General features: G+C 36.3%; 2 protein-coding genes and 1 long non-coding RNA gene across 8 annotated transcripts; 1 reads left to right on the forward strand and 2 right to left on the reverse strand.

The window, feature by feature from the left end:
* The first annotated feature begins 31 nt into the window (after positions 1–31).
* LOC111433809 lies at positions 32–8500 on the forward strand. Of its 4 annotated transcripts, XR_002708865.1 has the most exons (7): positions 32–271; positions 463–566; positions 5612–5737; positions 6298–6361; positions 6913–7054; positions 7627–7728; positions 8138–8500. It is a non-coding gene; the product is annotated as an uncharacterized LOC111433809 (long non-coding RNA). The 4 variants fall into 4 exon arrangements; XR_002708862.1 differs by lacking the exons at positions 5612–5737; positions 6298–6361 and adding an exon at positions 778–780 and having other exon boundaries at positions 463–570; XR_002708863.1 differs by lacking the exons at positions 5612–5737; positions 6298–6361 and adding an exon at positions 778–780 and having other exon boundaries at positions 463–570; positions 7663–7728.
* LOC111433808 (ribosomal RNA-processing protein 17) lies at positions 7829–10726 on the reverse strand. Its single transcript, XM_023071031.1, has 4 exons — positions 10510–10726; positions 10292–10397; positions 8655–8784; positions 7829–8274 (listed from the first exon to the last, which is right to left on the reverse strand). The coding sequence occupies exons 1-4, from the start codon at positions 10626–10628 to the stop codon at positions 8033–8035; spliced, it is 597 nt and encodes a 198-aa protein (XP_022926799.1). The 5' UTR covers positions 10629–10726; the 3' UTR covers positions 7829–8032.
* A 537-nt stretch (positions 10727–11263) lies between these two features.
* On the reverse strand, positions 11264–20993 carry LOC111433632 (B3 domain-containing protein Os07g0563300-like). 3 transcript variants are annotated; one of them, XM_023070731.1, is made up of 14 exons: positions 20602–20993; positions 19571–19652; positions 19346–19444; positions 18412–18748; positions 17914–18259; positions 17597–17693; positions 17232–17406; positions 16417–16490; positions 15222–15269; positions 14860–15123; positions 13486–13535; positions 12903–13016; positions 12626–12696; positions 11264–12459 (listed from the first exon to the last, which is right to left on the reverse strand). In XM_023070731.1, exons 1-14 carry the CDS (start codon positions 20754–20756, stop codon positions 11675–11677), a joined length of 2697 nt encoding a protein of 898 aa, XP_022926499.1. In that variant the 5' UTR covers positions 20757–20993; the 3' UTR covers positions 11264–11674. The 3 variants fall into 3 exon arrangements, with proteins under 3 accessions (XP_022926499.1, XP_022926498.1, XP_022926500.1); XM_023070730.1 differs by having other exon boundaries at positions 15201–15269; XM_023070732.1 differs by having other exon boundaries at positions 15201–15269; positions 18619–18748; positions 20602–20992.
* Between the last annotated feature and the right edge of the window lie 1141 nt (positions 20994–22134).

The raw sequence follows: 22134 nt of genomic DNA on the forward strand, positions 1-22134 counted from the left end.
TTACATTTTCATTTTTAGAAAGCTTCGTGAATCTGTCGCTTCATTTCTGTTGGCCGGACTGTGAACTCAACTCAGTACTGCCGCTTTCGTCCTCTGAGGCTTCTCCTTCTCGGCCTCTCTCTCTCTCTCTCTCTCTCTCTCTCTCTCGCTCTTCACCAATATTACTTCAGCTTCTGAAGGCTTTTCCATTTCAGATCAAGCTATGGAAGCCGACGAGGCCGACCGTGTCTTTCCATTTCAGCTCCAATTCGACAAGCATATTGCCTCTCAGGTTTATTTTTCTCTTTTCAACATTCGACAAGCATCCGCCGCCTTAGTTGCGCGTTCATTTCTTTATTTTTTGGGGGAACGATGCTTCTAGTATTTGTTTGTGGTGATCCATGAGTGAGTTGTTTTCGTTGAACTAAAAAAAAAGAGAAAGTTGATTTCTGCTCGGAATATTTCATGATTTGCTAATGGAAGGTTGAAATTGCCGAGTGGAAACCGGAAAGGATTTGCTAGCCATTGTCACAGAAGACTTGGGAGTTTTGCTCCACCGCGGCGGAGGTTGCGGACTATATCACCTGGTGAGTTATATGTCTCCTTGATTTCCTCAGCCTAATTTTTTGATTTCCTAAACTTTTTGAACGAAAGTTAATCTAACCGGCTTTCTTCCAGTTTTGAGTTTCTCGCTGCTTTATCATAGTTGTTTGGCCTGATGAATTGCATCTAATATAATGTTGAAGCCAGAAATTTTTTGTTATAACGTAATGCATAGGTTAAATAGATTAATATAAGATTGTTAATTGTTAATTGTTAAAACTGAATCCTAACGAAGGGCAGTATTTCCTCATTCAAAAGGCAATTTTGAAGTTATTTAATGATAGCTTAGTGATTCTTGAACTATTGATGTTTTTGAACAATTTTGGTTCACCAAAACGTAATACATACAACAGGAGAACAATATTGACTCTTCCTCTTTAGGACGTTATGTTTAGCACTCGGTTATTGGGTTTTGATGTTCTATGTTGTTGTGCACCGACATCCATGGCTATGAGTGATTGCATAAATTCTATGTAGGAAGGTCTATGAAATCGTTATATTGGAGTCCTGATGGTAGGTGATAGCAGTTGCACTTGACGATGGGACAGTTTCGTTGCATGATGTTGAAGATTTATTTGATATAATAAAGAGTGTTACATATTACTTGGAATTTCCTATAAAGATTGTTACAAGGCTTGTTTGATAGTTGATATCAGCATACTTGGATCTAGCATGGAACCCTAGATTACTGGCCAAGAAATGGCAGAGATATAGAACCAGCGGTGAAACTTAAAGAAAACCGAGGACATTTTTTGTAATGGTTATGCGCAGAAGGCAGATCTCATTAGCAACATTTGGGTCCTTGATGAGTAGGCTAAAAGGTCCTTAGATCTAGGTTTGTGATGGGCAATATTACCTAAGATTTTGGAAGGATCGAATACAAGGTCCTTAGTATTTTGAGTTACCTTCCCCAGATTACTTGAGCTGTGCCTTGGCTAGTATGCTAAGGTGGTTGAGTGTGGGATTGCCAGTGTTTCCCTTGATGTTTGTTTGGACGAGTATCTAAATGATTGTGAAACTTTGGAAGTGGGTAGCTTTAATTCCAAGGTCGTCAAATGAACCCCAACTGGTGTTTACTTAAATATAATGGAGAGGCCATGGAAAATTTATTCTTCAAATGTCCTTTCTTCAATTTGGCATAAGCTTTTAAAGGTCTTAAAACTATATATTAAAAAGGCAAGTAAGAATTTTGGCCTAAAGTGCTAAGTTGCATTGAGCTGTCCCTGTTATATCTCCTCTCCCTTTCATAGCACTTTATTCTTTCTAAACCTCCCCCCACCAGTCCCAGGATGAAAAACTATGTGCATCTAAGTTTTATTCTCTTAGTTAGCTCTCTCTAATCTCTAGTGAGTTTCCCTGTAACGTTGTGCATTTATTTAATGATTGCTAATTGTAGAAGTATTTGTAATATCTCCCCCATTCATTCTCGTGGGACCACCGCTAATAAACTTTAAATTTTTCCGTCCTATCATGGCTACAAAGAAACGAAAGTACTATTTTGGAAATTTTATTGACACAAGTCAAATGTCTAGTAAACAAAGATGAAATTGTCTTAAAATTTGTGTTTTTACACGTTCTTATGTACAAAGGATGATACCATCTACAAAGGATGATACCATCTTCGAATTCCCCCGTGATCTTGATTGGAGTTCTATTGATCAACTCCCTCTAGGTTGCTTTCACCGAAAAAGAGGGGGAAGGCGATACAGCTCCTAAGCTCCGACAAAACTCAAAGACCGGATGGTTTTTTACCTCATAGATTTTTTAAAAAATGTTGGAACATTCTGAGAGCCAATATCATCAGAGTATTCCTATATATATATATTTAAATGGAGTCATCAATGGAAACCTAAGTGAACGTACATATATTTGATCTCAAAGAAAATACTTGTACTGTTGCAGACTTTCACCCCATAAGTCTTACGGCTGGACTATACAAAATCATAGCAAGGGTGCTATCAAAATGTCTTCAAACAGCTTTTGTAGAGGGATGGCAGATCCTCGATGCATCCCTCGTGGCAATTGGTGCCACTGGGAAAGAAAGAAACAAAAAGGTGTAGTTGTCAAACTTGTCTTGGAAAAGGCCATCAATTAAATCAATTGGACTTTCCTTGAAAATATTCTTGTAGCAAAAGGCTTTCGCTCAAAATGGCGGATGTGGATAGAAGGATGCATCTCATCCACAAATTTCTCCACCATCATAAATGGAAGACCGAGAAGGAAGATGTATGCCTCATGGAGTCTTCAACAAGGGGATCCACCATCCCTTTTCTTTTCATAATGGTAATGGATTGCCTCAGTCGCCCATTCACTAAAGTTGAATATGAAGGACAAACAAAGAGCTTTTAGATTGGCAACGAAAGCGTAAGCATCAACCATCTTCAGTTTGCGGACGATGCAATCCTCTTTTCTAATATGTCAGATGTCTCTTTCATAAACAACATGATCAAGACGATAAAAACCTTTGAAAGATTCTCTGAACAAAATATCGATCTTAAAAAAATAAAGATTATGGGTATAAACATTAGCACAAAGATTTTGAATTTGCCAGCAAATACAGTTGTAAAGAGAGCGAATGACCAAATATGTACCTAAGTTACCCTTAGAAGGAAACCACAAATTCTTTTTCCCGTAGAAGACTATTATTGAAAAAATGAAAAGGTTATCAACATGTTCATCATGTTATACTTCAAAATAAGGAAGAGTCACCCTAATACAAGCTACACTATCCAACCTCCCCACTTACTACATGTCTCTACTCGAAATGTCACAAAAAGTGGCTACGGATTTAGAGAGATTGTTCAGAAACTATTTGTGGAAAGATAACCCACACCTTGTTAGATGAAATATCATAAACTACCCTAATACAAGCTACACTGTCCAACCTTCCCACTCACTACATGTCTCTATTCGAAATGCCACAAAAAGTGTCTACAGATTTAGAAAGATTGTTCAGAAACTATTTGTGGAAAGATTACCCACACCTTGATCGATGAAATATCATAAACTTTCCAGCAGAAAACGGCAGACTTGGTCTATTTTTGATAAAGGAGAAGAAAAAAGCTCCTCACAAATGGATATGGAGATATCATCACAAAGAAATGCCTTTAAGGGAGAAAACTTATAAAAACTAAATATACAACTACATCATTTCGGGACCTGAAGTTTGGTAGGAATTTAAAGGATTTTTGTAGGAATTTAAAGGATAATGAAGCAACGGAGTGGGCCGAATTAAGCCTTGACCTTGCCCCTATGGTATTGTCAAACAAAGAAGACTCACTAACTTGTCTCCCCAGCGCCGATGGGGTCTTTTCTACAAAATCCTTGATGATGGACATGGGGGAAAAAGTAGAAGCAATAAATCCCACGCTAGCAAAGACAATATGGAAAGGACATCAACCTAAAAAGGTGAAGTTCTTCCTTTGGGAAATAGCAGCCATTAGCATGAGTGAAAATCTTCAAAAAAGAATGTCTTATATCACTCTCTCTCCAAATTGGTGTCCATTATGCTAGGAAGAAAACGAATCACAAAGTCACTTGTTTATGCAATGCACATACGCTTAGAATTTCTGGACAACGATTCTCAATATGTTTGGATGACATCTCACATTTACTAGGGAGGTAAAGGATTTTTTGAATATGGCCTTAACGTATCACCCTTTCAAGAATGCAAAAGCCCTATTATGGAAAAACCTCATCATGGTTTTCTTTTGGAATCTATGGAAAGAAAGAAATCAGAGAATATTTGCAGAAAAGACATAGACCTACACACAACTTTTCGACAATGTTGTTTACCAAGCTATATCTTGGTGTAAACTGTCTAATATTTTTACTTCCTATAGTTATACCTCCCTCATTGCAAATTTGGAAGGTCTTTTGTAAACACCAAGGATTATACATCCCTCTTGTAAATTTCACTCATCAATCAAATTGCTCTTATAAAATATATATATATATATATATATATATATATATATACAACTACGTCATGCAAAAATCGACCCCCTCCATCCTCTGCAAAAGGGACCATGGAAGTACATAAAGAAACATCAAACCTCATCACTAACCGAATCCACCCTGGGACCATGGAAGTACATAAAGAAACATCAAACCTCATCACTAACCGAATTCACCCTAGGGTGGGTGATGGGGAAGCACATCATCCTAGGCTGATCCATGGATTGAAAACATCACGCTAGCCATGCGATATCCACTTTTGTGTAGTCACTCTCATAACAAAAGAGCCACCATCAAAGAAACGTGGAAGGTTGTCAACAAATTTTGGGACCTGAAACTTGGTAGGAACCTAAAAGAAAACGAAGCTATAGAATGGGCTAAAGTAAGCCTCAACCTTGCCCCAGTTGTTCATTGACATGGCTTCCTAGCACTAACGAGATCTTCTCTACAAAATTTTTTATGATGGACATAAGGAAAAAAAGTAGAAGTAATAAATAGCACGCTAGCAAAGACAATATGGAAAGGAAATCACCCTAAAAAGATGAAGTTTTTCCTTTGGAAAATAGCGCATAAAGCCATCAATACAAGTGAAAATATAAAAAAAAAGAATGTCCTGCGTAACCTTATTTCCAAAATGATGTCCATTATGCAAGAAAGAAAGCAAATCACAAATCCACTTATTTATGCAATACACCCACTTATTTATGCAATGCACATATGCTCAGAATTTTTAATATTTTCGGATGACATCCCACATTTCCTAGGAAGGTAAAGGATCTATTGGACATGACTTTAACCTACATCCCTTCAAGAATGTCAAAGCTCTGTCTTTTAGACTCATGAAAAGAAAGAAATAAAATAATATTCGCGGAAAAAACACAGACTTGTACAAAACTCTTCGACAATATTATTTACTAAGTTATATCTTGATGTAAACTATCTAATATTTTTACTTTCTATAGTTATACCTCCCAAGATGTTTTGTAAGCATAATAGAATATTACATCTTTTGAAAGTTTCAATAAACTTTTTTTTTTTCCTTCGCAAATTGATCTTCTACCATTTTCCGCAGGGAAGATGTTGACAGAGTAAGAGATTTGGTTGGGATTCAAAGATTGTGAATTTTTATTAAGGACACTTGGTATGGAGTTTCAGCAGATGGACTCTAGGCATTCCCTCTCTTCCATTCAATTGGTCTGTGAGTAGTCTTGCATACTTGACCATTCATAATATGACAAGTTGGAACCACAAAATAACTTTGAGTAGTGGATTATGATCCGGATGGATCCGGTTATGATTTCTTAGAATGTGATGATATCCATTTTCAACATTGAAGCATTGTGAACTGATATAGATTTGAGAGGTTTATTTTCCGTTGGCTGGAATATGTCTTTGATCATTAAACTCTATCAACCACATTTTCTTTTGGATCTTACAACTAAAGTTGTTCCACTATAATTTTTATTTTGTAATACATTTGCATTAACCCTCACCTTCAATAATAGCACTGCTATATTTTAACAAACAAGCTTATAGGAAGGTGTGGTGCAATCTGGTGGCCATTTCCCACTTCACGCATCCTCCGATTAACTTATTCGGAATTGGCCACTCGATTGCAACCCTGTACATGGGAAGAAATAGGAAACGATAGCGAGACAGAGGAGTGGACTAGAAAGATTGCTTCTGATGGAGAATTTTCTGCCGAATCTGGAAGAGGACTCTAGGTGATGCTTGTTTCTCTTACTTTTGGCATGCCAGGTCCCCAGCAGGAAGGAAAGGAATTCTAAGCATCTTCTTGGTGTATCCGCTGCAAGAGAATGGGGTAAAATATTTATTACATTCTTCCCTGTTTCTTGCAAGTTTTTATCCAAGATTTTCTGTGCCCTTTGTTGTTTTAAGCCAGGTATATGGATGTAGAACCTGCAAATGAACGAGAAAATATTGCATCCTTTTGGTGCGAGTGTGGCAATAGATTATGCCGACAGGCATGCATATGTAGTAAAGAGATATGTTTCTTAGACAACCCGATTTCTGTCCAATGATAGATTGTGGCGGCATGAGTTTGCAATGAAATGATACGTTTAGAAAAAATGAAAATTGTGAATATATGGTTTTGATGGAAACTGGGAGTCAAGGCATGCATTGAAGTGTGATCAATTTTTCTCCGCATATCTACTCGCAATAAACTACTTGTGATCATTTTTTCACATCGATATTCATGTAATATCCATTTTTTCACATCGATATTCATGTAATATTCATCGGAATAAATGAATTTGCATTGAAGTGGATTTTCTTGTTTGAAATTATCCGTTTACTCATATGTACATCTTATATCAAATTGATAACCAACCGATGAAATAACTTCCACAGTTTCAAAGAAGCTTTTCTTATGCCCTTAAGTACAATCTGAAGGACAATACTTCGTGAAGATCTTGTTGTCCCTTTTCCCCTTTCAATCCTCGTGTCAAGCTGCTCGTCTTCCAGTGTTCTTCATTTGGTGTCGTACTATGAGGTATTTATTCTGCTATTCAGCCTATTGTATGTACACTTCGTCTCTTGTTTATTGAGATTCATTTGTCATTCTCATGGCGATTAGATTGTCGTACGGTTGTCCGGACTGTTAATTGTGAAATATGTATCTGTTTTTCATTACGATGACCTGCTGCGGTTTCCAAAGGCATGATGTCTACCAATGTATACTGTTGAAGAAAGTGTGGTTTTTATTTTATTCTATTTGCTTTTAAACCCCATGTAGGAATCCTCTGAAGCTGTCTCCTCGGTTCAAAGTTGAAAATTGTCCGGAGAAGTTCACGGATTTATATCTTTTAAATAGAAATTAAACAAAGAGACACAAAAACATCTTACATCTTATCTGCATACTAATCGTGGAAATAGAAAGTAAAAGATTGACAGAAATCCTGGGATTAATTAGTTAGCAATTTTTTTTTCTCTGCATACTAATTGTGGAAATGGAAAGTAAAAGATTGACAGAAATCCTGGGATTAATTAGTTAGTGGACCTATTTGGTTGTGAACAGAATGGACAGAGTTTTGTTATGAAATGAAATTGCTTCTACTTCTGTAGGCTCTTTTGGTTCCTGTATGATGGTTGTGCAAGCAGATGACCTTACGTTTGTATCTATGCCAAGATCTCCGTCTGGACAGTTGGAAGGTCCAACAACTCAAGGTTTTCTCTTGCTCATATCTCATTGATAAGATTCAATGATGTAATGAGAGAATTTTTCGATTCTTAGATGAGTTGCAATCTAATGTTTGTCTTCTTGGAATAATGAGAGAATCATTTCAGCTTCTCATAAAAAAGAAAATTGCACTTTCAGTTTGCAAAATGGCCAACCTTTTACAAAGTAATACAAAACCCTCAAACCCCCTACCAGCCCATTCTCAAGATCACACCCTATTCTCAAGAGATAACATATAAGTCATTACATTGCAGATTTAGAAAAGAGTGAGCAAAAAGCTTTTAGTATTACCTATTTCTTTTTCCTTCCTTTCTTTTTGTCTGTTTTACTACGGGACTTTGACCTTGACTTCTTTCTTGCAACTTTCTTGAATGGCTTCTTTTTGGTAATTGGCAGGCTGTGCTTCTTATCCTTTGCAAGAAGTTGGGATGTTGATGCCTGTGGCTTGTCAATGGGATCAATTTCTTCGTCACGACGTACCTCACTTGTTGTCACAGTGACTTTGATGTTTCCACTGTCATACATTGTTGTCTCTACAGAAAGGACCAAAAGCACGTTTGGATCAAAATAATACGACATGTATCTCTATAACATAGATGACACTTCCAGTGTTTGATTATTGGAAGCCTCTTCCAAGATTCAGAGTTTCTCAATGAATGCATATCATTATCAATGTTATCAACTTCCAAGTTATTTTTCATATATAACCCGACTTTTAGCTTCCCTGTGAAAAGAATAATATCTGATCTGATTTTTTAAGATCGACACTTCTTCGGCCCCTTGTATTAGGGAAGAACTTGTAACTATTATCTGCCATTTTGATTAATTGAACACAACTGTGTTCTAAGCAAACTGGTGCAAACGGATTATCACATGCTTTTGATAGCTTAATGTGCAATTGCTAGAAAAATACCAGAAATTGGTGCCAATGGCTTCTCTTCCTCATCCTCATCCCCGTCCTTGAGATCATCGTTCTGCTCATCAACTGGCCGGTCAGCTGGTAGAACACCGCCATGTAGCACCAGATCTTTTTCTATTTTTCTCTGCAAGATAATTTATGACTTTCAGAAAATGTAACCCAGATGATATAGAAGAAAAGGACACATGCACCAAAGGCTGTTCTCTTTCTTGTTTCCTCTTGTCAATAATATTTTACACAACTTATGCAATAAAAATATTCATAAAATACAATGCATAAATGACGACTAATTAGTAGCATTTTAGTTGAACGATCATTATAGGGAGGTTCACAATTAAAATCAACAAAACAAAGCTAGAGGCAATTTCTCACAACTGACTTAAATCACCTTCCTAACCCTCCCTTACCACCAGCTGTATTAGTTGCGGCAGTAGAATGGTCAAAATCTTAAAGCTATTGAAATTTTTGTCAGAGGGAATGATCTGATAGTCCTACTTCTAAAGATAAACTGTACATCCTTGCGTGCAAGCCTAATAGAAGAAACATGCAGGGAGTGTAGGGTTTGATACAAAATAAAGTGAAATCATGCCACATAAACTTCATGATGCTATCTTGTAGAGTGATTCAAATCACGAGTTTTCTTTACTCTTAATATTGATCATCTAAGGTAATTCATTCCAAAACTTTCCCTTGGATTGATTCCTTATCGTTTTTGGAGTTTCGGGGATACTTTAGATCTAAAGGTCTTGTTCTTCAACAAGGTTATTAGATCAAATCCCAATCCCAAGATTTTCATAGCAGGTTTGATGTGGGAGGTTTTGTTGTTTCCTCACTTCAGAAGAGCAAAATTCTTGGGTAGACTTGTCTTGTTGCCATTCTTTGAGGGATATGGCTTGAGAGGAATGGTAGACTTTTTAGAGGTGTTATAGAGATTTGAGAGAGTTATGGGAGGCTATTCTTATTAGGTTCAACGCTTCAAGACTCAGTGTAGCTAGGTCCCATTTTTTTTGTATTAGAACTCTTTCTTGTAGCATTGAAAGCACTTATACATTCTTTTATTGTTCTCCAAGAAAGTTCAAATTATAATTTATAAAAAATTCATAACCATGCCTTCTAACTTTTCTATCCTGATGAACGTACAACTAAGTTCAAAAATCATTGCCCGTAGCTCAGTGAAAGAGAGAGAAGTGCAAGTCTCCTAAATACCCATTTCGACCTATGAAACTAAGGATTGAAATAAATTCATATAACCTTGGGACAAATCCAAGGTGGAAAAACAACATTGGGATCTTTAGCTCACAACCAGCCTCATCTCCGGAGTCCGAAGGAAGTATTTAACCTTTCGTGAGACTAATGGTGTGTTGTGTTTGGTTCTCGTTCTAGCCACTGAGAATCCCAATGCTTTTGCAGTTCTGTTGGGAAATCAACAATGTACCAGAAAAGATTTGTTCATGCGCTATCCTAAGTTCATTGAGCTAGAAAAGTAGTATTGTTCACAGAAAAATTTCAATTCCGGAACTATCATTGTAGCTATTTCTTTCCCTGTAAACTGTAAAATGTCATCATCCTAAAGACAAAATAGTTATCTGTTTACAGCAGTTCCCTTTCAGAAATAGAAACGTATGTCAAACCTTTTTGCGTTCTTCGATGCGCTTCCGCCGCTTAGCTTCCTCTTGTTGCTTTTCCGCTTCCTTTCTCCTTTTCTTCTTCCTCTTGTGAAATCCAGTTACATAGTCCCTAAGAAAAATTCAAAAAAAAAAAATGAAAGAACCCAACAAGAAAACAGATAGAAATCGATATCATATAAAATTCCCAATCAATCAAGTTCGTGCTGAGTTTGAAGGAAAACCTCAAGTCTTTCTCATTGAAAGAAACAGAAAGAGCTTTGTTCTTTAGAGCTTTCTTCTTTATGTGTCGAGCATGAGGCTGTGTGAGCGCCCCCCCTTCCTCCGCTTCGTTCTTCACCATCGCAGCGCCCAGTAACACTCTCTGCGTCACATTAAATTCGGTTCGCGCGGCGGGGGACACCTAATACCAAGCGCGGCGGCTAATTGGGTGGGCTTCATGTCTCAAAGGAGATTGAAATTAATTATGCCCGGCCCAAACTCCAAATTAAATTACACAAATTCCATCTAACCTCATTTTTTAGGGTTTTTTTTTTAAAGATAATTTTTAAGGAAAATTAATTGACCGCTAGGGTTGTTGGTGATAAACTAAGAGAGAACTTATTAAAAGGACGAAATTTGGAGGAAAAAGAAACTTTCTTCAATTTGCACTAATAAACCCATTTAATAATTTTCTGTAATTTGTATATGTATATCTAATAAATCTAACTTTTTTTTAATTTATATTTGATAGATTTCAAATTTTCAATAACAATTCTATTAATTTAGAAAATAGATATCAACCTGTTAAGTATAAAATTGAAAGTTTAAAAACATTGAACATTTAAACATTATAAATCTAGATTCAACGGATTTATCCAATACAAATTTCTGGGGGGAAAAAAACGACTTAGCATTCCCAAAATTTTAGGAGTAATTGCTATCTCTAACGATTTACATAAAAGAAAACAGAAAGGAAAAAAAAAAAAAACAGAACGATAAGAGAAGAAACACATTGGGGATTATCAACGTATAGAATCAGAGCCAAACTTGGAAACCAGTCTCCATTTCACTGTACTGAATCAAATTCAGCTGTTAATAATTCTGCATGAAGTATTTCATTCTATGTTTCCTAATGTCAGATTGTTGATATGGTAGAGGGCGACTTCATCAGTTCAGTTCAGTTCCCTTCTCAGCATTCTGCTATCATCTAATACGATAGAATGGGGATGTTTCTGAACCTAAAGGTTTCTCAATCCTGGTTAACACTTCCTAGCGCTCTTTATGTACAGATTTGCAAATGGTTGAGATCAGCGTGGATGAATGTACAACAAAAACTGACCCACCAATGCAGTGTATGTGAAGAATATATATGAAGGACCCGGATGGATGTAAGTAGAATGTTTTGATTCAACCTGTGGCTGACATGGATGCCGAAGCATTGAACGACAGCGTTCCAGGATGATCCTTATCGGCATCTAAATTGCTGCTACCGAGATCAATGACATTGCTACTATTCTCAACCCTGTGTTCACGTTCCCCTCCAGGTTCTAATGGATCGCTTGATGAACTACCAGCACCACCAGAGTTCGACCTTTGCTGTTCAAGGAATCTATCCCCAGTATCTTGAAGCACTTTCATCATGCTTCCAGAATCAGAACCTGGTGACAGCTCTTCCTCTCGCTCAGGCTGCATATTCAAATCGATTTGGCCTTTAAAAGGAGAAGTGGATGGCTTGTTTCTGTTAGGATCCTCATCAGAACCATCAGTTATTTTCCCTTCCACAATCAACTTGCTTGGACCTGTGTTACAGAAAGTAAGAGATTCATCGTCCATTGATCTATCAAGAAACATTTCATCCTGAAATTGATGCCTTTGGCGCGTAGTTTCTGCTTCCTTTTCAGATTGCTTTTTTTCACGTCGAAGCATTAATGTTCGAAAACGGCGCTTTACTGTCAGACACACATTACAGGTACATGTCTGCTTATGCTTTGGTCCCTTTCCACTTGGAGGCTGAATGCATACTATGCATGAGCATCCAGGTCTATGGCGAGGGTGCTTTGTAGTGGCCTGGCCAGGTGCCTGGCTTGCCTCGCCCTCTTCTAAGATGGCTAAATTTGCAAGTGTGTCAAGTCCCTCCAGAGCTTCAACATTATCTGGTTCTAGTTTAGCAGCCTTCATTTTCTGAACAGCAGCTATAAATAGCAAACAACAGATTAGGAACACTGGATATGAAGCAAAAATATTAATAACAGAAATGGACAAAAAGAAGAGACCCATCTAATCGAATCAGTTGGGATTCATTTATGCATGAAGATACGGTCAAACAATGTAATAGTTTTTGTTTTGAACAATTCTCACCTGAATTACTGGGCGACAGTAGTTCTTCCAGCTTCTCTGTTGACAACTCTTGAGCTGCGGAGCAAAAAGATCTAGTGCAGAGAGAATTATATTAGTAAAATTCACAGAATTCATACTAAATAACTTTGTTAGAAGCACTAACACAAAGAAAGCTCGTCTATCAATGCTACACATCTGCAGTGAGTTGAAAAGAAAATGCTACTTTGTGCTCACTATCTTAAATCTCCTTATGACAAAAGACTTGACAAATCAAAAGATAATAACGTGGCCATTCTACCTCTCAGGGTCCCATGAGTTGTCAGAACAAATCCATTTTGAGGGTAGAAGAGCACTGGCTGGCAATTTTCGCCACTTCAAACAGTCTTCACATTGAATCCATTGAATCCTTTCACTGAAAATAAACCACAGTATTTGCAAGGAGCAAGGATAATATATTTTACTTACAGGCTTGTCAATGCTATGTATAGTAAGATGACAGGACCATAGGAAGAAGAAAACGCTATGAGATACATGCATCCTTGTAAAATTAAAAAAGAAACATAAAACACACACACACACACATACACAAGGTTTAATCAATTCAGAAAACAGAGAGAACTCAATAACAAAATAAGAAATCAGCTAGTCCAGCCCCAAGTAGGCAAAGGCCATAACACAACAAATGAACAAATCACCAGAGATGGATAGATAAAAAAACAAGGAAGAGAGAGGCATTCAACATTTGTAACACTGTAACAGGAAAATTATTTGCATGAGAAAGCTTGCAGGTACAGAGGGGTTCCAAAGGAAAAATGCACACCATGACAATGGCACAAAATGGAACAAAAAAGTCATCAGCAAACCTAAAAAGAGAGGTTTACCATGTATTATCAGGAGGCATAATTGTAGGTTTCCCAAGTACGGGTGCATCCTGTAATAACACAAGCCAGAATATTGATGTTACCATCACCCCAAATACACGCAGCTTAGAATAGACATCATATAGACACGCTATTGAACATATTCTAATCTGCAAGCTAACTTGCACTCCACTTTGCAGGTTGAACCTTGAACGTCGTATCAGAAAGAAAATAACTGCAGCACTGCAGTAAAGGATGCAGCCATTCGTGGTAAATCAAAAGCAAACAGTTGATCAAAGAAAAAGGCCAATCTCCAACTTGATTGACACGGACATTATAACTCATGACATAGATTAATACAACTTCTGGATCCAACAGCAGCGAAGGGCATTTCAAACTTGCATTTAGAACAGTTAGGGGGGAGAAAAAGCATCCAGCTGTTTTTTTCTTTCTTTAGATGTCTAAGAAGCCAAATACAAAAGAATGAAAATGAGATATCTCCTAAAAACCAAGGGGTGACAAAAAGGATCCCAATTGGTTACCATATGGACTAGATCATAATTACAATATAACCAAGAGCTCCTAGCTTTCACAACTATTCTCCTTTGATGCAGTAGGCATGTCCAATTCTCCTCCTGCATACGTTACTATGTCTATTATAACGTAATTTATGTTGGTTAAATATCAGTTGCACATTTTAGTTCCTTCTAATACCCAAAGGTGGTTGGTCAATTGAAGGCTACAGATAGTAGCATTTCTGAAAACTCGGCAGTTCTTATCTATTCTAACAAAATTTCTGATTGTATTTTTCACCATCCTTCCTCTATTTGTCTATTATTTTCAATTGGAAAGCATGCTTCTAACTACATGGAAGTTCGTTTTCCCGTATGAAAATAGCATTAATCCAATGAATTTTGCTTCATTTTATTATTTTAACAAATTTAGTAACAAAAAAATTGAAAACCTCAAAGCTCCATAACCCAAATTTACTGGCTCTCCCACCATACACACATGCTTGGAGAGGCCACATCATCTCCCTAATGAACATTCCAAATTTGGGAAAATGACTCACTGCCAAGGTTTCAACAAATATTGTTGGCAAAGTTGCTATGGCATCAACCAATTGATTGACCAGACAGAATGTAAGCTCCTAGCATTCCATAGCTGACCAGAGATGAGGGTAGCTCCAATGTTTGCAAATAGGCAACTGATTGTAAACTATAAGGTTCTACAATCAGTTGCTGGTATTCATATCATCATAGCCGAAATATTCCATTCAGTCATGAGCACCAAAAGTTTGTTTAGAGAAGGATTCAGTAAGTTTCAGTTCGCAAGGGAATTGAATTGCTAAAATAAATACATGGATCATAAGTAGATGGCTCTGGAAAGTTATACCTCATATTCCTCAAATTCAAAACCTTCAATGACCACAATATTCGGTAATTGGTTTGGAGGAGGCCGAAGCAATCCTTGAGCTTCTTCCCAAGTTATCTTCAACTCAATCATGTCTTCATTTTCAATTCTAAGGCGTTTACTCTTTGAACCTAAGGTGCTGTTTTTCCTCTTTCTAGAAATTGAAGGTTTGACTCCCAAGACCTCTTTCGCTATGTATCCAGACTTGTCAACTTTTGTCCATGAATTAGGATCTGCCAATTCAGCCTGGTTCATTCATGAAAAGGAAGGTGATCCCATAGTTATTGTTTAAAGTGAAGGGCAGCAAATGAAATTTTACTGACTTTAACTTTTATATTACTGACATCTCCATGTGCAGGAGCTCCATTCTTGGTCTTGTTTGTTTCATTTTCCTGTCAAAGCAAACACAGAGTTAAGACACAAGCAATTTTTAGATAAAATCGGTCTGTTTTTAATGGGAAAGAAAAGTTGGAAACTCCTGCTTAAACTAAAACATGATCTAGAAAATATGACCACTCAAAAAGTTCAATTTTTATCAAAAAAGACCCACAATGATGAGTACATTCAGCAAGCGATACACGTGACTTTATGCAGCAGGCGTTCAAATCCTCACTTAGCAGATTACAAATCAAAACAATTTAGTTGGACAACACATTCAATTATCTAAAGTAATTAACATTTACTTCTTCTATTAGTTATGTTCAATACAAACTAGATCTTGCCAAGGGTCCAATCCTAAAGCACTTAATATATTTCAACATCTCAAATCAAATTATGTAAACTTGTATGTGTAACTTAGAAGTTACACGGTTACCAACTTATTTGCTACCACAAGGAAAACCCACTTAATTTGATATTTCCTTTTCATAATAGTTCATGTAGTCTCAAAATGCTGTGAATCTATCCTAGAAACAGGAAACACTTTTCATTTAGTTGATGGAAAGTTACAAACAACATCCATACAACTCCTGCTCACAGTTTACCACTCCAATTAAAATTAACTACATTGCGGGTATAGTCACAATATAACTTTGAAGAAGGGGGCTAAAAGGGTGAAAACACTTCCCTTAAAAAATTCTTAGGTCTATTTCAATACTACATTCCCTTGATGACTGCTTTCATGTCGTTAATTCATATTATTTTATCCCTACTCTTAGGTTTTCAATATTCAGCTAATCATGCTTGATATACTATTTTCTGCAACAGATCAGCAGTCCCCCTAAACCATCATGACACCACTTGCAACTCAATTTTTTTCAGTAAGCACCGCGTTTTCAAGAATCTATAGCTGAAAAAATCAATTAGAACACTCTGGTTTCTGTCTCAGTTACAAATTTATAGAAACGTAGATGTTTTTAGAATGGATTTAACCCTAAAGAAGTGAACAATAATAGATCTCCATGCAGAACAAATCCATATAATATTATAAATACAAAATAATGCATTTTACTTCCATGTTCTGTTGTTATTAAGATGCTGGATCTCACTTAAGATTTTCAACATACACAAAAGCCATAAGCTATCTTGAAAACGGAAAACCTGATCAGCTGCTGTTGAGGCCTTTCTGAAACCCATAACCAACTTCCCTTCTGGCTCTAGCCGACTAAATGTCACTGATGACATGGAAGGAAGTTTCAGTTCATAACATGAGTGAGACCATATGCAATATATTATACAGATAAAAATTAAGGTTCAACTTTCGAAAGAAAAAAAATATAACTCAAGGGATGTTTGATTAACATTTTGGAGCTATATGGAAATTTATTTGTAGAATACTTTTTTGAAGAAACATTTTTTAGAAATGCTATAGAGACTCTTTAAAAGCACATTTGAAATCATCACAAACCTGCCTGAAAAAAAAAAATCAATTGTTCTTAATAAAGGACTTATAATTAAAGGAAAAACCATTATAAAAACTGTTTTTAAACACTATTACTAAATAGATTTTTTTGTTTTTAGGTTTACAAGCCTAAAAATATCTATGTATTGACAATTTAAATATTTTGTAACGTGCCTTCATTAATTATTTTTAAAATCTTTCCCAAAGTTTTAAATATAAAAGAGGTAGTTTTGAAAAATATGTTTTAGTATTTTAAGTTTGGTTGTGAGTTCAATAAAAAATTAACATAAAAATTATAAGGAAACAGCTTTAATTTAGTAAATACAAAACTTAAAATATTACAATCAAACTGGCTCTGGCAAGTTAATGGCATTGCTAGTGTTCAAAAACATAGAAAAGCGCTTCCAATCAAAAAGAATCCCAAAGGAAATGCCACCTCAAACCTAATTTTTAACAAACTGTGGTGTGTAATTCCTGAAGAGTGAGTGTTTTTTTCTTATGGTCATATGCATACCTATGTCACCTGCTTGCAATTGCATAGACTGTATGCAGGGAGTAACCCCCTCTAGAACATACATCCTGCTATTGTTATTAGGCCAAAAACGGAACTGAAATATCCATTCCTTTCCTTTCGCATCCTGTACTTTTAGAGGTAATCCCTCAGGCTGGGAAATTGATGGAAAATAGGCCTGCAAGTTGAAAGTATATTGTAACCAGCTGATTGATGACAGAACAAACACTTATAATAAAATTCTCAGTCCAAGAAGTTGCCTGTAGAATACTGAAGTATAAATATTGAACTTGCAAGACTGTCATATACGTATTGAACTCATAGATAGAAATAGAAATAGAAATAGACTCTAGAAAATAAATACTCACCTCAGCACATTTTTTTGGAAGCACTAAACGTCCAATCCGCCCAGCATCACTAGCACTCAACATTTTTTCAAACAATGGAGTAATAACAGAATTTGAGCTTGAAGATTGTCAAGGCTACTAGCTGAATGCTTCTAAAAAAAATTGACAAAACTATGTACAGGAACTTGAATGGTCTTAAATATTTCAGCTAGAATTTAACTGAAATCCTGCACAAGAGTATGAAGCCAAGTAATCAGAGTTACAAACTTTCAACAACTAGGAACAATTCTATTTCATATTTTAAGACTATCCCCAAGATTGTATCGATGGAAGGATACTCGACAGATATTTGTTGTAGCTCCTGGTCAGTAAACCTAGGCCAGTATCGTGGAAGCAAATAATTCCTTCCACGTGAATCTCCTCTAGGCCTTCCGTTGCGCAGCTGTGTTTCACTAGAGGGGTCAGCTCCATTTTGTAAATTGGTATGGACCTGCTTTGGCAGAGGAGATGGTGGAGTTGGTCTCAAATGAGTTCCAGACATCCTACTACGTGTACTTGGTTCATTTGGAGGTGCATAAGGTACATTCAAACCATATTGTGTAGTACAGGTATCCTCCTTCACAAAGCTAGACTGCTGTGGAATACTAGAACATGAGCTAGGTTTATCCTCACAGTTAATGCCTCCTACACGATATCAATAGTCAGGTTCAACCAACACTTTCCATAATTATTAAATACTGTTCTCAACAAAATGAATGGTGGCTATTTATCAGCATTTTACTTATTGTTTTACCTTCAAAGCTTAAATGATGGGAAAAAAAAAAAAGGATCCACACCTGCAGTCCCATTTTCACATAAATCCTGTCCACATTGCCTCAGGCTCCCATTCGAGAACCTTTCAGAAAAGTCTTCATTTTTTCTTTTTTCTAAAGATATGGGCAACCTTTCACTAGTATTAAGTTTGTTAAGGGCAGCTGATATGTCAACTTCATAAGGTGCTCTATGATGCAATTCACCAGAAGGGAGAGAAGAATTGAACATACTGGGAGCTTGGCGCCATGGTACAGGACCTGATCCAGCTAACTGGCTCCAATTTTTCACAGAAAGGTCTTTTAGTCTGTCAGGCAAAGCTGAGTGGAAAAGCAAAGACGGTGGCCATACTGGATTTAGCGGCTGAACCAAAATGAGAAAGTTGAGTTAAACATGGAATGTGTTGGAATCCAACCAAACTATGTTAACTTATAATTCCATAAGCTGCACATGCATGAACTGTATCCAAACGCTGTAGAATGAACCCAAGATAGAAAACGAAAACCTAACAAATAAATGCTAGAAAGTACGCCCAAAAAAATTGTAGTAAGGATGGTGAAAAGGCATCAGAATTGGCTAGGAGTTCGCTAAGAAAATGGCATTTTTATCAACTTATATCACATGATTTTAAAAAATATATTTTTAATTGAGATCAATGTTGCAATTATGGCCAGGCTCAAAGGAAAAATTGAACGACTGCCCTTCTAGTTTCCACTTTGGCCAAGAGGTTTCCTTGTGACATCAATGTTTCCCAAGAGAGATGCAATTGGTGCATCAGCATTGAGACAGAATCTTTTATTAAAAAGATGCCACATGTAAAGGAGAAAGGTCGAACAGAAATTTTAAGGAGAAAAAAACTAATGCAATTGTTTTACTCATAAATTACGAGGAAACAAAATGTCAGAAAATGTATGAACAATAAAAACTCTCGATGGAGAAGATAGCCAGATGCATTCTTACTAAGATGACATTCTTCCGTGCACATGTCATGCACTCGATACCCCCAGGATCCAGTAAGGTGAATGCATGAGCTGAAACAATGCACCCACAATGAACCCGCTGGAGAAAGAGATTTATTGTTAGTAAATATGTGCAAAAGAAGCCAATGAAAAGTTTAACAGATGAACGGCCATATCTTGCAAGATAGAGCATATAAATTGATAGCAATGAACTTTTCCAGCTCACCTTTCCACAGGATTCACAGCACCTCCAGCCAGAAGCATTCAAGTGAAAAGTCTCGCAGAATCTTCCTTCTTCGTAAGCAGAACTACAAAAATGAATTTGAACGGAGTTCTTAAAAGTTTTGAAGCCCTTCGAGCATTTTATTCAGTGTTACAAGAAACCATAACCACTCATAGCCATAGGCGAATTTCAATCAACACAATCTTATAAGGTAAATAATCATCTCATCAGAACCAACCATCGTACGATATCTGTTTACTTCCTACCTTTTCTGCACCCTTAATCAGAATGTCCTAAATCCATCAACATGCACGCATCATATTGTATAGTATGAATATCCCATGTGCTAAATTTACTGTTCAACATTCTTATTACAACATATATATATGCCTACCCAAGCAACCTGTCATGTTGAAGGTCTTAAGCAAGATGAATGAGCACGGCGCACAAAGAAAAAGATAGAAAAAAAATGTTAATACGCCAATGCCTCTCCAAGTTCCTGGAAGGAAATAATTTCCAAACAAACTATTAAGAATGACCAGAAGATTCAGAACAAATCAAAGAGAAAGGTGGTAGTCGCTTTGAGAATGTCATAACAAGAATTGCTGATAGTTATTCCTCAACCCCACACGTCGGAAAACTCTCTGTAATGGAAAGTAAAGTTTCACCGGACTTAAACTACATCCGTACTTCAGTGAGCTTCGTAAACCAATTCCAGAACCTCAATACGGTAAACTCGAAACTAGATAGGAAAAAAATAAAGCCACGACTGAAACCAGTGTCAACAAAAAAAGACGGCGCCTGGACTACTAAAGTGAAGGGGGGAAAAGACATGCCCCTTCTCCTTACCTGCATTAAAACAAGCAAACAAAATTCCAAGACCGCAAAAACACACCCAAATAAACCTCCAAGAACGCAAAAACACGCCCAAATAAACCTCCAAGCTTATAACAGGACAAGCCGAGTAAGAGAGAGAGAGAGAGCGAGATAGAGAGAGAGAGAAACAATCAATAAAAGTAGAAAGATTAACTTACGCGCATCGATCGCAGAGCTCGGCAAAGTCGCCGGTGCGAAGACGCCATCCCTTTCTGGAGCGGTCAGGTCTAAGTTCTTTACAGTCGGAATTATAGCAAGGCTTGGTAGAAAGAGAGGAGGAGGAAGAAGAAGCAGCGGTAACGGCAGACGACATCGGAGCCCTGCAGAAGGAAGAGGAAGAGGAAGATGAAGGTGGACGGCATAAACCCTAGAAAGGGAAGTGATAGAGGAAGGAGAGGTCTGAAAGGAGAGAAACGGAAGAAGAAGAAGAAAGCGAGAAGAGGAGTAATGGTGGTTGCCGCGACCTGATCTGCAATAATCATGGGACGAGAAGCGACCCAGGATGTGTATCAGACCAGAAGAGGGTTTGGAGAGAAGACAACGACGTATTTAAACCAACCAAAATTAACATAAGAAAATAACATCCAAATTATTATTATTATTATTATTTTCTCTCTTTATTTTCACTGTATTATACAATCAATCCACGAGGCTTCAAAATCACGTCGACTCGTGTTCTGTCCTTATTATTTGCCGTCCTTCCCTCTTTTCTTTTCTTTTTTATTTTTTTATTGCTCACTTATTTTATATTTCTTTAATTAATCATCTCTTTTTATTTTTTGAGCTCAAATCAAATAGTGTGTGCATTTTTTTTTTTAAATCAAATAGTGGTTGGTACTTCTTATTATTTTACAAATATTATATCATTTTCAACGATAAAATAAAATGACGATGAGGATATATATAGTAATATATAGGTTAAATTAACCAAAAGCGCTCTTAAACTTTATAATTTATCTAAAAAATATCCTTAAATTTTTAAAAACGAAAGAATTATAATTTTAATAATATTTCATAAATACCTTCTAAGAGTTTAAATGTCTTTAAAAATATGCATAAAAATCTTTAAATAATATTAAAAAAATATCTATAAAATTTGAAATTTAAAAAATATCTTTATTTTTTATTTACTTAAGTGCCCTTGTGGTAGAGGTCAGCGAACTTTTTAAATTGATATATTAAATAATTTAACCTTTTGTGGCAGCCACAATTGAATATAGTAATAAAGCTGTGTTTTTTAATTATATATTTTTAAACTTTAAATACGGTTTTTTAGAATTAAATGCAGTTTTAATTTATAAATTGATATTAATATCATACGTATACAAATCTTTATTTTACTTTTGATTGGTATGTTTCAATATTACTTAAATGGGACATTTATTTCATTTTATTTTATTGTTACTTATAAACTATTATTATTACATTTTTCCTCATTGAAAAGAGTTTGTTTAATAGTTAATTATGTTTTTTTTTTCTCTAATTTTTCAACTGAAATATATATGTGTGCGTGTGCGTTTAAACTTATGATCTCCTTCACGTTCAAGGGGCGGGTACCCACGAATAAAATGAGCACTTCTTAGAGTAATACTTATATACTTTTATGAAGAAAAAAAACAAATGATAAATTACAAATTAAGTGGACCCACCCATACAAAGTTGAAGGTATTTGGAGAAGAATGTCGTGTCAT

This window comes from Cucurbita moschata, unplaced genomic scaffold (genome assembly GCF_002738365.1).
Source record: "Cucurbita moschata cultivar Rifu unplaced genomic scaffold, Cmos_1.0 Cmo_Scf00043, whole genome shotgun sequence".
Taxonomy (NCBI): Eukaryota; Viridiplantae; Streptophyta; class Magnoliopsida; order Cucurbitales; family Cucurbitaceae; genus Cucurbita; species Cucurbita moschata.